This window comes from Podarcis bocagei (assembly GCF_964188305.1).
Source record: "Podarcis bocagei genome assembly, chromosome: 3".
Classification (NCBI taxonomy): Eukaryota; Metazoa; Chordata; class Lepidosauria; order Squamata; family Lacertidae; genus Podarcis; species Podarcis bocagei.
In genome coordinates this window covers 65,779,487-65,793,345 of record NC_138127.1, presented here as the reverse complement: position 1 = coordinate 65,793,345, position 13,859 = coordinate 65,779,487, and the positions used below count along the sequence as shown (strand labels likewise).

General features: G+C 39.0%; 1 protein-coding gene across 9 annotated transcripts in view; it reads left to right on the top strand.

Annotated features, from left to right (window-relative positions):
* CEP170 (centrosomal protein 170) overlaps positions 1-13,859 on the top strand; it is a 75,672-nt gene that overhangs the window by 8,608 nt on the left and 53,205 nt on the right. For all 9 annotated transcript variants that reach the window (XM_081188040.1, XM_081188043.1, XM_081188045.1 and 6 more), the window contains exons 2-4: positions 8,444-8,588; positions 12,219-12,308; positions 12,971-13,052. In XM_081188040.1, coding sequence (XP_081044166.1) covers positions 8,484-8,588; positions 12,219-12,308; positions 12,971-13,052 — 277 coding nt within the window. In that variant the 5' untranslated portion in view covers positions 8,444-8,483. The remainder of the gene's footprint in view (positions 1-8,443; positions 8,589-12,218; positions 12,309-12,970; positions 13,053-13,859) is intronic.

Here is a 13,859-nt window from a genome sequence, read left to right as displayed (position 1 = left end):
GAGATAAGATCAGCTTTGAAATCTGAGTAATATTCTCCAAAATTGGGATGTCTTGGCCGATTTCTGAGCTTTGAGAATTTGATCTTAGACACACACATTGAACAGTCACAGGTTATTTGCAATCCTCACAGATATTTGGCCAGGTGAAGCATTTTGGGCAAATAGACTGTGCTAGCAAGAGAAAACTGCTGGTGGAGGAGGAGTTAACCCCACAGTAGATTTATTGGGGAGCAGGGTTTTAGTGCTCAGCACTTCCTTGAGGTGAGCATTACAAGCTCTCGAAGCTTGTATCAGGGCCAAAGCCAAGAAAACATGACATGGGGTATCAGATGTGTCTGGTACAGTTAAGCATTGGGATTCTACACCTAGAAATTTCTGTCAACGTGAGAAGGGTTTTGGTTATCCTAATTATCCTGTTCTTCTGGGTCTTGGGGCCTTCAGAGAAAGTAGTAAAGAATACCAAAGGTTCTTCCCATCATAGTTGGAATAAGGTAAGGTAAATCAGGACCCTGGGCAGCTCCCAGTGGGCCCTGCTGGCTGTTCTTGAGAAGGTGTCTGAACAAAGGCTTGGAAACATCTGAAGCCTTGATAAGACTGGCAGGGCTTGATCTTCCAGTGGTTCTGCCTCCCCTGTGAGAGCTGTTTGCAATTTCTTAAGGGCCCATAGTCTATTTTTCCGTTACACGCTCATGCATTATTGTGGAGCAGGAGTGGGTGACGCTTCAGGAGAATAATTGTTAGGACTTCAAGGGATATTTAAGAGTCACATCTTCAGACCAAGGCAGTGTAGAAGTAGGTGCTATGGGGTGGCTGATGCATCATCTCAATTATTCAATTATAGATTGTTTAGTCCATACTGTCCAGGGTACTTGGTGTGGGAATTAAAAACAACAAATAAATCTGTGTCAGGTGGATTGAGGCCAATGTATATCACATAAACTGGAAGGGAAATGAAACAAAAGAACCTCGAATAAATTCAAAAACACTGTTCCTATATTACTGAGGAATATTAGTGGATACATGCATTTGGTGCGAAAGAAATAAAGTTATGAAAATCCCTGTATATTTGTTTAATTTTATAGAAGAAACATAATCTAGTCCTGTCAATGAGAGATCAGGTGGAAATGTACCTTGGGCAATTGGAGGAAAGCTTATTATGCCATTGCATGGCACAACGTGCATGCAGTAATCTGATTACCTTTAGATGCAGTAGCATATAAGTGGATGAAAAGAATTAAAGACATAATCTTGACCTTACAAACTTGAGCAGGGAAATACAGATGTATTACTGATGAAAGTGATATCCATTCTACGGTGTTTTCAGTATTATTGAGATAAGTATTTCAGGTAAGGTAAATCGGGGAAAGTTGGATATACTGTGGATTCATATCAACCTACAAGGTGAAAAATATTCGTAATGGCAAACTAACAGGGTATGTGAGATTTTGCTGGTGATTAATATTGATACTTTTTTTATTTAGATAGATATAAATTATTTGGCAAACAAGCTAGTAATAAGTAACAAATCTGTGTTGCATAACTAGAATTTACATAGTTATGAACAGTATTATTTTAAGTTTCCTATCTGCTTGTGCAAGTCCCAAATTCTTCTTTGAAGAAGTGATCAGAGATTATCCATGAACTAAAATTAGTTTTCAAATTGAGCATGATCTTTATTTAAATTTTTTTTAAATGATGTTTATTGAGAATTTTAAAGTTACAAAGAAAGAAGAAAGAAAAGACAAGAGAATGAGAAAAAGAGAGAAAGAAATAGATAAACATAACAATTAAACAATACAGATAAATAAAAACCAAAGTCAAAAAACAAAACAAAACACACAATACATCTAAATCAAAAAACAAAAATAAACGATTAAAAACAAGTCTAATATTCCCAAATCCTTAACTTTCATTAACTTATTTCAACGACCTCCTCACGCCTCCCTTTTTTGTATTCTAGTTGTTAATTATCTCAGCAAATCCTTTCCATCTTTCTCAATATTCTGTCATTTAAATTACCTTAATCTATTTTAACCTTATCTTACCTAAAAAACTCTAAAACTTAAAACTTATATATGCCAAATTCTTTTAACCATAACACATTATTTCATAATTCTTTTTGACATTTCTGCAAAGGCCAAATAATTTCATTCCAACATTTTTCTAATACTCATTAATTTTACAATACTTTTCTAAATAAATTTTGAAACTTTCTTCCAATCTTCATCCATCGTCTCTTCTTCCTGGTCTCGGGTTTTGTCAGTCCTTTCTCGTCTATCTAGTCCATCAACCTGGTGCTCTTATGTCCGAGGCACTTAAATCTTTTCCATGTCCCTTCTGCAAGTCTTCTTCTTGTTTATACCTGCCCTTTACTTTATCTTTTGTTGATCTTTTTCTTGTTTTCTTTCCTTTCTCATTGGGGGGTAGGTCTCGGGAGGACTCCAATCCAAAAGTTTCTCCATCTCTCCTCAGCAGATCAGCCCATTCCCCACAGTCCCATTCCCCACAGTCAACACTGTAATCCAAAAAATATTTAAAAGCATGTTTCAAAGTCTTTCGAAAATTAAGAGCCCTCACAGCTCCAGACCCCCTCTGGTCCACTCCAGATTCAAACTTCAAGAACAGCGGCTTATATTCCTGCAAGGCCTCGGATCTCTCCATTTGTGTTATTTGAGGTTCAACAACAACCTCCTCCATTTTCTTCTGCCCTTGCGCTTGCCCTATCAAAACAGATCCCTGAGCTGGTTCCTGAATGGTTTCTATATGGGTATTCACCGTTTGTCCAAAGTTTTTAACTGCAACAGTCATCACATCCATCTTCTCATGCATCTGCTCCAGCAAGGCACTTGTCTTGCAAAAAGCAAGCACCAAGACTTCTTGTAAACACATTACCCCCCCCCCAAGGTTAGAGTCTAGTCTCACGATCCTAATCATACAGCTGTGAGGTCCCCAGATCAGCTCCGGCAACAAATTAACAAGCTCCCTCTAGAGGAGACAATTTCTATTTAAGCAGGACCAACAAGGAAAAATTACTTTCACTTTTCAAATACTTTGTTTCTTTTGATTGCAAGAAGCAACATTGGAATCAATATATTTCTCTTTTTTTTACTATCTGTCAAAAGACGTTCCGTTCACAGTCGATGAACTTTCCCCATAAATTTCTGTCTCTGACACCCCGTTCCCAGGTTTGAGCCGGTGGAAAATTTATCTTTCTTTACTCTCTCTCCTGCAGGCTTAAACAGTCAAAAATCCCCCTCTTTTCTCCTGCTTCCAAGAGGGGTTTTGGTGGTGATGAATGAAGGAAATTTAGAACTTTATATACGACTTTCCAGACTTTAGCTTACAAAGTTTTTGCTTCAATCTATTTACAAAAAACGGGAGGCGGACTTCCTGTTTAGAACCTTCCCGTTTCGGTGCCAAATTGAAATATTTCTTAATACTTAATCCAATTTTCCGTTCTACTCACGGGTACTTGTTTAGAGTCCAATTGTCCACAGGAAAAAGTCAGCGCTCTCCGGCAACGGCTGTGCGGCTTCACTCCGTAAAAGTAGCAGTTGATTCAAAACACCGTGCCACTCACCCCACGTCACTTCAGACCCCCCCAAAAAGGGGTTCCCTGCGAGTAGGGGAGTCGCTCCTGGTGTCAGCTGAATCCCACGTTCCCAGGCTTCCTCCGCCTGGGATTTTAAAAGGGTCTCCGCCTTCGCCGCGGCGGCAAGACCTGATTTTCACGGAGCGGGTTTCTCTGACAGAGGAACTCCGCCATTGCCGATGGCGCTGTCCCGGAAGTCTCCCTTTATTTCAAAAAATTGACATCAAGGCCCGAGAGAGAAGCATGATGAATTTAGGCAGTTATAATGAGTTTGCAAGATCATGCATCCTTACCATTTCTACCTCCCCCTTTCTATGTGTACTTGTTTTGGTAATAGTAACACACATGCATACCACAGAACTGAATTAAGGCAGTGCATGAATTAGCAACTAGCTGACCAGGTTGGGTAGTGGGATTAGCTGCAATCCCTTGGCCTCTTGATCCCTAAATCCCAAATAATGTGTATGCATGTATCAGGTCTAAGTCTTAGGTGCCTCTTCCTTGTATGTTCACTTTCATTTATCTCAAGATGCAGATGCACCAATTAAGGCTTTTAAAAAATCAGGTCTTGAATAATTTAGGCAGAGCTGAGAATGCAATAGGCTTTGAGTTGGTCTTAAGAGATGAAATGGGATACATTTAAATAATTGGCCAATGATGAAGTCTTTGTCATGAGAGCAGTAAACAAAAGGAGATGTCAACTATAATTGAAAAAAACTAGATATTTCAAAACAGATGTCGGGTGTGTTCTCATATGCTCTCGGTGTGCGTTACAATTCAAGAAATGGGCTAGTGTTAAAATTTGCCTTGAGAAGAGTCTTTTTCTGAACTACTTCGTAAAAGAAATATGCATTCTTACTCAGAACTTACATCAGCTAAATATTGCCTAATATAATAAAAACTCATAAACATGTTTCTCCCTCACTTCTGCCTTTCTAGATAGTTGTACTGGCATGTGATTCAAATTGGAACAGATTTGCAATTGTGTAAGTTTTGTTGAAGCTAGTCATACCAGTAAGGGCTGCACACCAGTCAAACTGAAGGGTAGTCAGTTTATGGGTCATTATTAGAAGCAGTCAAATCTACCCCGAATACTCTGTAGGTAACAGTTTACCTATTTTTATTTAGATATCACCATGCTTTTATGTTTGCCCCTGACTGCTGTAGGGCTAGAGACAAGCTGTCTTCTGTCATTTGTTACCTAGGGCAGGAGTGAAGACAGCTTGCTTGCTAGCTTTGCTCAGTCATGAGCAAAGGTACTCTCCTGATTATAATTGTAGGTATCTCCAGACAAGAGCATAAGCAACCATCAGTGACTCGGGCCATTGCCTATAATGCATAGAGTGCTGGACTAGGATTATGGAGACCGAGATTCAAATTTTCATATAGCCATCAAGTTGATTAGGTGACATTTAGCTGACATTTAGGTGACATGTTTCAAGGCTAGGTAGAACTTGATCTTTGGTGAGGGACCTAAATGTTGCTTCTCCTGGACCAAATTAATAGGAGCAGCTGCTTGACACTAAGTCATCTTTCTTCAATGCTTGTGGACTTTTGATCGTGTGTATTTGTGTTGGGAGTGGGGTAATTGCTGTTTCTAACCCCCAACCACAACCAAGGGCATATCTGTGGCAGTGTTTTCATATTTTAATAATTTCATTGATAATATTTTAGCTCAAATATTGGCAGGCAGAGAAACTGTTCTTTCCAGACTGGGTTACACCCACAGAATATGGAGTTAAAGTTCTGAATTATGTGGATTATATTGGTAGCTTTGCAGCTGTTGCATCATCTGTTTGACACACTTTTGAATAGAATAATTTATGTACAAAGCAGCTAAAGAATGTAATTCCCAAAGCTGTAAAAACAGTGCAACTCCCTTCAAATGAAAACTGCAGTACATGCCAAAATATAACACTTTCTTATTAGGTTAGCACATTCCATTAAAAGTGTGCATGCATTGATGTTAGGTATTTAAATTCAGTGTGATGTCACCTGCATTTTTATGTTACTGTTTCTGTCAGGGAACCAAATACAGCTCTTTTAGGAATTTTCAATTTTCTGTAGAGTGACAACAGTGGTCCATCTAGTATTTTCCTTGCAATGCATGTTTACACTTGATAATTGGTAATGGACTCGACTCTTCCATTAAAACCTACTTGACAGAACTGGGGAAACCTTTTCAGCCCAAGGACAAAAAAGTGGGCAGAACAATGGATATGACACCTACCTTTGTACAGTAGACTACATTTCAGTCACAGGGTTTTATATATAACAAACCTGGCTTGCCAACAGTGGGGTTGCTGTTGGGTGAGGAGGTTGGTGCAGTATATGCATGGTAGTGGAGCCAATCCAGCACTCCTGCACCTATCCCCACATAGTGCACACACACATGCCTATCCATGTGTGCTAGAAGCATGTGCTAGAAGAATGAACACAGTTTCAGGACACATTCCAGCCAGGCAAAATACAAGGCATAGTACCTGGGAGGAGTGTGTCCTAGGGGAACGTAGGTGTGGTCTGGGGAAGGTTCAAGTGCCTGATAGACAGCCACATTCAGCCCCAGATCCTGAGATTCCCCACCTGTTCTATGGTTCAATCTTACTGAACAGGTGTGGATTGGACCACAAGTACCACTGTGACCTACTTAATCGTAAATATGCACAGGATTGTGTTCTTGGTTTCTCATTCAACCAGCTTTTATACAGTAGGTTGATAGGAGTTCTAAGAAGACGTTTAAAATATGTATCTGGGTTGCAAATCTGTCACTATTCTGCCAGTTCGCTAGGTTTAGCAGTAAAGTTAAAGTCTGCTGTCAGCCTTTTATCTCTGCAAGTGCTACCTAAAGTTACTATGACTGCCAGAAACAAAAAATATACAAACCCTTCTCAAGTATTTTAATTTATTCTGTTCATCAACAGTTGCTTCAGTGCTCTGATTAATCAGTCCTGACCTAGTTGTTTCTGTTTGTTTATTTATTTTTAAAAATCCTCCTGTTCAATCTCAATGTATAATGTTATTTGGATTTACATTTTTAAATTTAATATGTTTCACTGCTAGTTGTGTTTTTACGATCTTGTCAATTGCTAAAAGTATAGTCTGCTTGTTTGCTTGTGTTCTTCCGGATCTTTTAGATTCTGCTCTATTTTAAGTCACAGCACAATATTTGTTTCAAAATCCACAGTAGGAGAATACCTTTATTAGGTCAACCAAAATGCCATACAGTAGTGAGCAAGATTTTGAGCTGTCCCAAAGTCAGGCTAGGTGGTAATAAAACACGTGGGCCCCTGTAGCAACAGTGTAGCATGTGGCACACTTCTGTTCAGGGTTAATGTCATTCCATTCCATTTCCTCCCTACTATACTAACTTTCCTCCCTACCCCATCCAAAACTCAGCATTGCATGCTGACTGAGCCTGATTGGTTCTCATGGGCCAATTTCAATGATTTGTATATGATTTTGGTGGATACTGTGGGGTAGATGTACTTGTACCCAATCCTACCTATATAAAAACATTGAATTTTCTCATTGATGTCTGTGGCAGCACTCCCTTCCGTCTCTGCATCAATCTGTAAATGACTTACCTTGATAACGAGAGAGGTCAGTCTTCACTCTCTCTTTTTTAAACAAACTTCATTGAAAATTTTAAAAGCAATTCTAAACTCTTGAAATATAGATGTGTCTTCCCTCCCTCTCTAGCCACTTTCTTCCATTTCCCCTACCAGAACTCATAGTGTACAAAATAAAGGGGTGCCATAATCTTTTTCTGGCTTGGCTTTGCCTTTTGTAGTCACAACATTGTTAGTCAATTTCTCAAGTAAGGCAGCATTCCAAAATCTTCTCTTGACAGTAAGCATTCTATGACATTGAGTTTGTACAGAGCTATTTTTGGGTTGAAGACAGGAGTGCCTGGCGTGCTCTGGTCCATGGGGTCACGAAGAGTCGGACACGACTAAACAACTAAACAACAACAATTTTTGGGTTTTCTTCCTTAGGTTTTTCCCCTAAAGATTTTTGGAGTTTTGGCAAACCTTGGGACTATCCCAAGTGTACTGATACCTCTCTCGTGTGTGAGTGGTAGCATTTTAATTGTATCCTCAAGAGCATGAGAAGTCTTGAAGCAGAAATCATTACTTGAAATAAATTTTGCCATATGTTGTTAAAACATCCTCTGCTTACTGAAAACCGATGATCAATTTTTTTACAGCCTTGTGAACTTCTTTCATTCATCGCTATAAATTTAAAAAATCTATAAGGAGAAACTCTCATGTCTATGCATGCCACCTACACCCACACAACAATAAGAAATTTAAGCTATGATCTAGCTATGATGTTCACACTTAGAGATGGGAAGGCCTGGGGGGGGGACAGAAAAATGGGGGGGGCAGGTTTCTTTCAGGTTTTTTCCAAAGCCTTTGGGAAGAAAAGGGGGGGGGGAGGACTGGTCCCGGTCTCCTCCCCCCAAATTTTCTGGGTTCTTTTCCAGGCCTTCCCATCTCTATTCACAATGCAATAGTATGTGGGGAAAATGTGTACATTTTTCATGTACCATATTTATGTACATGTATTGGGCAGCTGTGATTGATAGCAGCAGACTCCCAATGTGTGATACGTGGAAAAATAGATGGGTGTCCTTCACACATGATGATGTGCATGTTTATTTCCTTGCATCTGTGTATGCAAAGACAGTTTGTGAAGCTATCCTTATAGCTGATATAAATCTGAAACTCATGTGTTAGTTGTGTTGTCCAGCTTCTCTGTGTTGGAAGGTATAGAAATCCTATTAGGAACAAAAACTGAAGATAAAAATAGCTATAAAATATTTCTCTCTTTATCTGTTTCTTATTGCAGGATGACGTAGCCTTGTGAGGATTTATCAGCTAAGCAGAAAATGAGCTTAACATCTTGGTTTTTGGTGAGCAGTGGAGGCACCCGTCATAGGCTGCCACGAGAGATGATTTTTGTGGGAAGAGATGACTGTGAGCTGATGTTGCAGGTAATTGTGTCAGTTCTCCCAACTGTGAAATGCTGGAAGTTGGGATTTTATACCCTTCATACATATTTCTTTTTGAGGATTATATTTTGAAATGTTAAGTATTTTGCTGTTCCAGTCTTTAACCTCTAATAAATTAATCTTTCTTCAATACTGTGGAGCAAGATTATAGTGATTGCATAGTATTAATTTGCTTTGGTTAGTGAACCTGTGCACACGGCATGAGTCTGACATGTGGCTGAGTTATAAACATATAGACCTATGGACCATTCTGATCATGAAGTGAGAACATAACCTCTCTTTCTGTCTACAGTTAGCCTTCAGACAAGCAGGAAATTGGGTAGCAATATGAGAATATTTGGGTTACATTATAGTTGTGAATTAATTCCTGATTAAAGTTTGAGGCTCATAGAAATGTGAAGGTCTAGAAAAAATCAGGATTAATCCCTTTTCCCATTTTTTTAATTTCCTCAAGTCCTGAAATAGAAAAAATTGAAATCTGAAAACACTTTTAAAAATAATGAAACACTTTGTTCTAAAAAGTAATTTTGTTAACACAGTAGCAAGTTCCAGAACAGTACATATATTAATTTTGTAGCAGTATGGAGACTAGCAGATATATTGAATCTTAAGCATTTGTCGAACAGAACCCTTTTCAAAGCCTTTGAACTAGAGCAGGCATAGGCAAACTCGGCCCTCCAGAAGTTTTGGGACTACAACTCCCATCATCCCTGACCGCTGGTCCTGTTAGCTAGGGATGATGGGAGTTGTAGTCCCCAAACATCTGGAGGGCCGGGTTTGCCTATGCCTGAACTAGAGACTGTAGGCTACACATCTGTTTGTCTTTAAAATGCAGCAATGCTCTTTGTTACACAGTGGTACCTCCAGTTACAAACTTAATTTGTTCCAGAGGTCTTAACCTGAAACTGTTCTTAACTAGAGGCATGCTTTCACTAATGCGGCCTCTTGCTGCCGCTGTGTCACTGGCACACGATTTCCATTCTCATCCTGGGGCAAAGTTCTCAACTTGAGGTAACTCTTCCAGGTTAGTGGAGTTTGTAACCTGAATCGTTTGTAACCTGAGGCATTTGTAACTTGAGGTACCACTGTATATCCAGTACACACTGCTGCAGATCTGTTTGTTCCAAAACAAATTAGTAGTGCTATAGTAGTGCTATAATGTTTGATTGGATTATTGGAATAACTTTTTGTCCCGAAGCTTTGCAAGGAGATCTAAGCTCATGGTAGTTCCAGAAGTGCAACTCTTCAATTCATGGAGCAACTACCCTGGCTCCCACCCTTCATGTTCCTAGTACTATTTAAATGTTCCCCCCCCCCAAAAAAAAAAAATTTTTTTTTGAGGAAGCATAGGAAAATAGCATTTTTCCATTACTTCAAAACTGAATCTTTTTACATCTTAGTTCACATGTTTTGTGAAGTAAAGTTGGCTACCACTTAAATGTTTAAAGTAGAACATACTCTGTATTAAAATCACCTCTGTACTAAAAGCATCTTTGTAGCTTTTATAATTATGAATCACCATCTAAGTAAGGCATCAAAAGCAGTGTTCCATAGCAAGCATTTACCTACATCTGAGTGTCTTCAACAAAGAAATATAAATTATTAATATGGATAAATAGCTGTAAAAATCTTAAGTGACCAGTCTCTGCTGGAATGTTGAAATTAGGCTAGGCAGCTGTGTAGGCTACTGGGAAGTTTAGTAGTACTGCACTCAGTGAGCACATAAAGCCACCATCAGTGTAGCGCAGTATAGTCTGAGTAACTTGCAGCAGTCAATCTGTGTGATCTATAGGTTGCTAGATTTGACTCAAGCAGATTTGTGCTGTTGCCAGTTAAACACATCTTTTCAGGTAGACACTTACAGTCTTAGAATTATAAAGTAAGAATCCCGTTTTCTACTTTCTCTAAATTATTGAATGACTGATAGAACTGCATATACACTTCATAGAGGTACACAGCTATGTCCCGATCAGAGGGATGGTGCTCTAGTCAGCCACTTAGGTAAAGGTAAAGGGACCCCTGACCATTAGGTCCAGTCGTGACCGACTCTGGGGTTGCGGCACTCATCTCGCTTTATTGGCTGAGGGAGCCGGTGTACAGCTTCCGGGTCATGTGGCCAGCATGACTAAACCACTTCTGGCGAACCAGAGCAGCGCATGGAAACGCCGTTTACCTTCCTGCCGGAGCGGTACCTATTTATCTACTTGCACTTTGACGTGCTTTCGAACTGCTAGGTTGGCAGGAGCAGGGACCGAGCAACAGGAGCTCACCCCGTCGCGGGGATTCAAACTGCCGACCTTCTGATTGGCAAGTCCTAGGCTCTGTGGTTTAACCCCACAGCGCCACCTGCGTCCCTGATAGTCAGCCACTTAGTGCTAAGCAATTTAGTCATGACTGATATATCTCTGTTGAGGGTATTGAAGATTCAAAATTTGTTTCTCAGACAGTAGCCGTGTACTACTCTCTGTGTTGGAATCTCAGTCAGGTTCAGACGATCAGTTTAATACACTGAAATATGAACAAGCTTCTTAGCCTTTACTTTTTTGAGCATTACCTGATGTTTTCATACAAGTAATTTGACACAGAACTGGTTCAGATAAGATGAGGTTAATAAACCAAGATATGAACAAACATTTTCCATGTGCACCTTGTTTTTCCCCTTTGTAGCATGAGCAAACAAGGAAGTCTTCACTTTCCTTTTTTCATCCAATTTGGGAAATTGGGAGTATTTAATATCCTGCCTTGGTCTGAAGCTAGTAACCAAAGTTTTACAATTTGATGAGATAAGCTGTAATTAATCATATGCTTCCTGGTTAATCATGGCTCATAAGAGCAGAGAAACAAAGGGGCTGTGCACATGTGATAAAGGCTTGTTCATATCTCAGGTTATGGGACTCTTCAAAATTTGGAGGTTAGACTGCTGTTAAGGATGTTGGACAAGGTCTCCAAATTTGTTCCAATATGGTACTCCAAATTAACACCAGCAGGGAAAAATTCTGGTTTAGTTACTGATTTTTTTAAAAAAATAAATTTAGTATGTTCAGTTCATCTGCATAGCGGGGAGAATAGAGGAAGCAAGTTCACATTACCCTTTTCACCACATGCTATACTGATGAGAACACTATTTAGAGAGTATTTTTTATTTTCTGTTAGATAATTTATTGCCCACAAACCTGTTTCCATTACTATTCAAGGTTATTAAACAACAAATATTTCCTATTTTCTACTGAGTTATCTATTTTAAAAGAACAGCTAGCTATAGAAGTATTCCCTCCAGATCTGACCATTTTCACTGTTTTGCTGAGCTTCCTGATAGTCACACTACCTCTCTGCAGATTATGCAAATCTCAGCCTTTAAAATAAACAGCTTTTCTAGTAATTGTCACTGTCAGCTGTTTTTGAACAATTCCATTGGCTTTTATTTTTAGCCCTTGTATCAGGTTAAATTTCCCTTCTCTAACCTTAAAAGCCCTTCACAACATTAGTCTCATAACTTTTTCCTAGTAGCTTCATGGTGTCCTTTGAAACAACTAGGATTTATTAATTCCTTACTTTAATGCATATTTATATTAATACAAATTACAATGTTATATTATCTTCTAAATATTTCAGTCACGTAGTGTGGACAAGCAACATGCTGTAGTCAACTATGATGCCTCTACTGATGAACACTTGGTGAAGGATTTAGGCAGTCTGAATGGGGTAAGATAAACGTGACGGTTCTGTTTTCAGGATGTAGTTCAGCTTTAACAATTTAGAGAGCTCTGAACAAATATTTGTGATTACTTTGTTATGGAGACTTAAGTTGACAGAAATGAAGAATCATTACTTTAAACACTATACCCTTATGGTATATTACAAATTGTGTGCTTTAGAAAGGCGGGGCTTAAACTTTAAGCAGATCTTTGACGTCCACATGGAGGCAGGAATCAGCAAAAAACACACACACAAAAAAACCCCCAACCCTCACCCACATTCCACTCACAGAAGCATCCAGTCCATGGGGTTCTACCCTAGATCCAGAATCATAAATGTCATGTATCTTTTGAGAAAGGTATCTTGCTATTGTGGGAACAGCTTGTGTTAACACAGCAAGTTTATAGCATATTTCATTAGCAGATTCATTGTAAGTAATTCATGATAGGCCCAGGGCATGTTGGCATTAAATAAAGCCAGTTCTCTATATATTCACATATCCTTTCTGAATTTTTTATTGGGCAAGTAAGGTTGATTCTTTAACATTTTCAGCAGTTGAATAGTGACATGTGGTACCATGACTTTACAAGAAGAATTAGATTCACATTTAGAAGTTCATTAGTGGTAGAAGGTATAATGTGTTAATATGTTTCTTCTTTTTCCACCAGACATTTGTGAATGATGTTCGAATTCCAGAACAGACATACATCACTCTAAAACTTGATGATAAATTGAGATTTGGATATGATATCCTTTTTTAAGATAAGGAGTTTAGTGCTATGTTTGGCTTTAAAAAAAGTTCTTGTTCCTGAATTTATATATTAACAATTCTATTTAATTTTGGGGGTAAGCTGTTCTGGGTACTTGTAAAAGAGTGGGGTGTAAATGTAAATACTGACTAACAATAATAAGAGAGTAGAGGTGCATTTTGGAATTCACAAACCAACTGGCAGAAAGAAATGGATTAAAAATCTTATCTCTGAAATGTTGAGATAACTAAGAATGAATTGTCATGGTTGTTAGTGTAGCAATATGTTAAGGCTTTACTGACAGAAACCAGGTATACTTGAAGAGTTTTCCACATAGTTGTACAGATTCGCGAGGTTGTAGCCAACACTATGGTTCTGTTCATGCAACAGAACTTCCCCCTCTCCTCTACCTTACAATTGCTGCACAATAAAGAAGGGACTAAATTTATGAAGCTTCATATTGAGGGGACTGGGGGTGGGGAGCAAACAGGCAACACTCAACTTTACCTGTTTAATGTTTCAAATCAAGTTAAGGTTTGGTTTGATGTCAAAATTAGGCAAATACAGTGGTACCTCAGGTTAAGTACTTAATTCGTTCCGGAGGTCCGTTCTTAACCTGGAACTATTCTTAACCTGAAGCACCACTTTAACTAATGGGGCCTCCTGCTGCCACCGCGCTGCCAGAGCACGATTTCTGTTCTTATCCTGAAGCAAAGTTCTTAACCCAAGGTACTATTTCTGGGTTAGTGGAGTCTGTAACCTGAAGTGTATGTAACCTGAAGCATATGTAACCCGAGGTACCACTGTA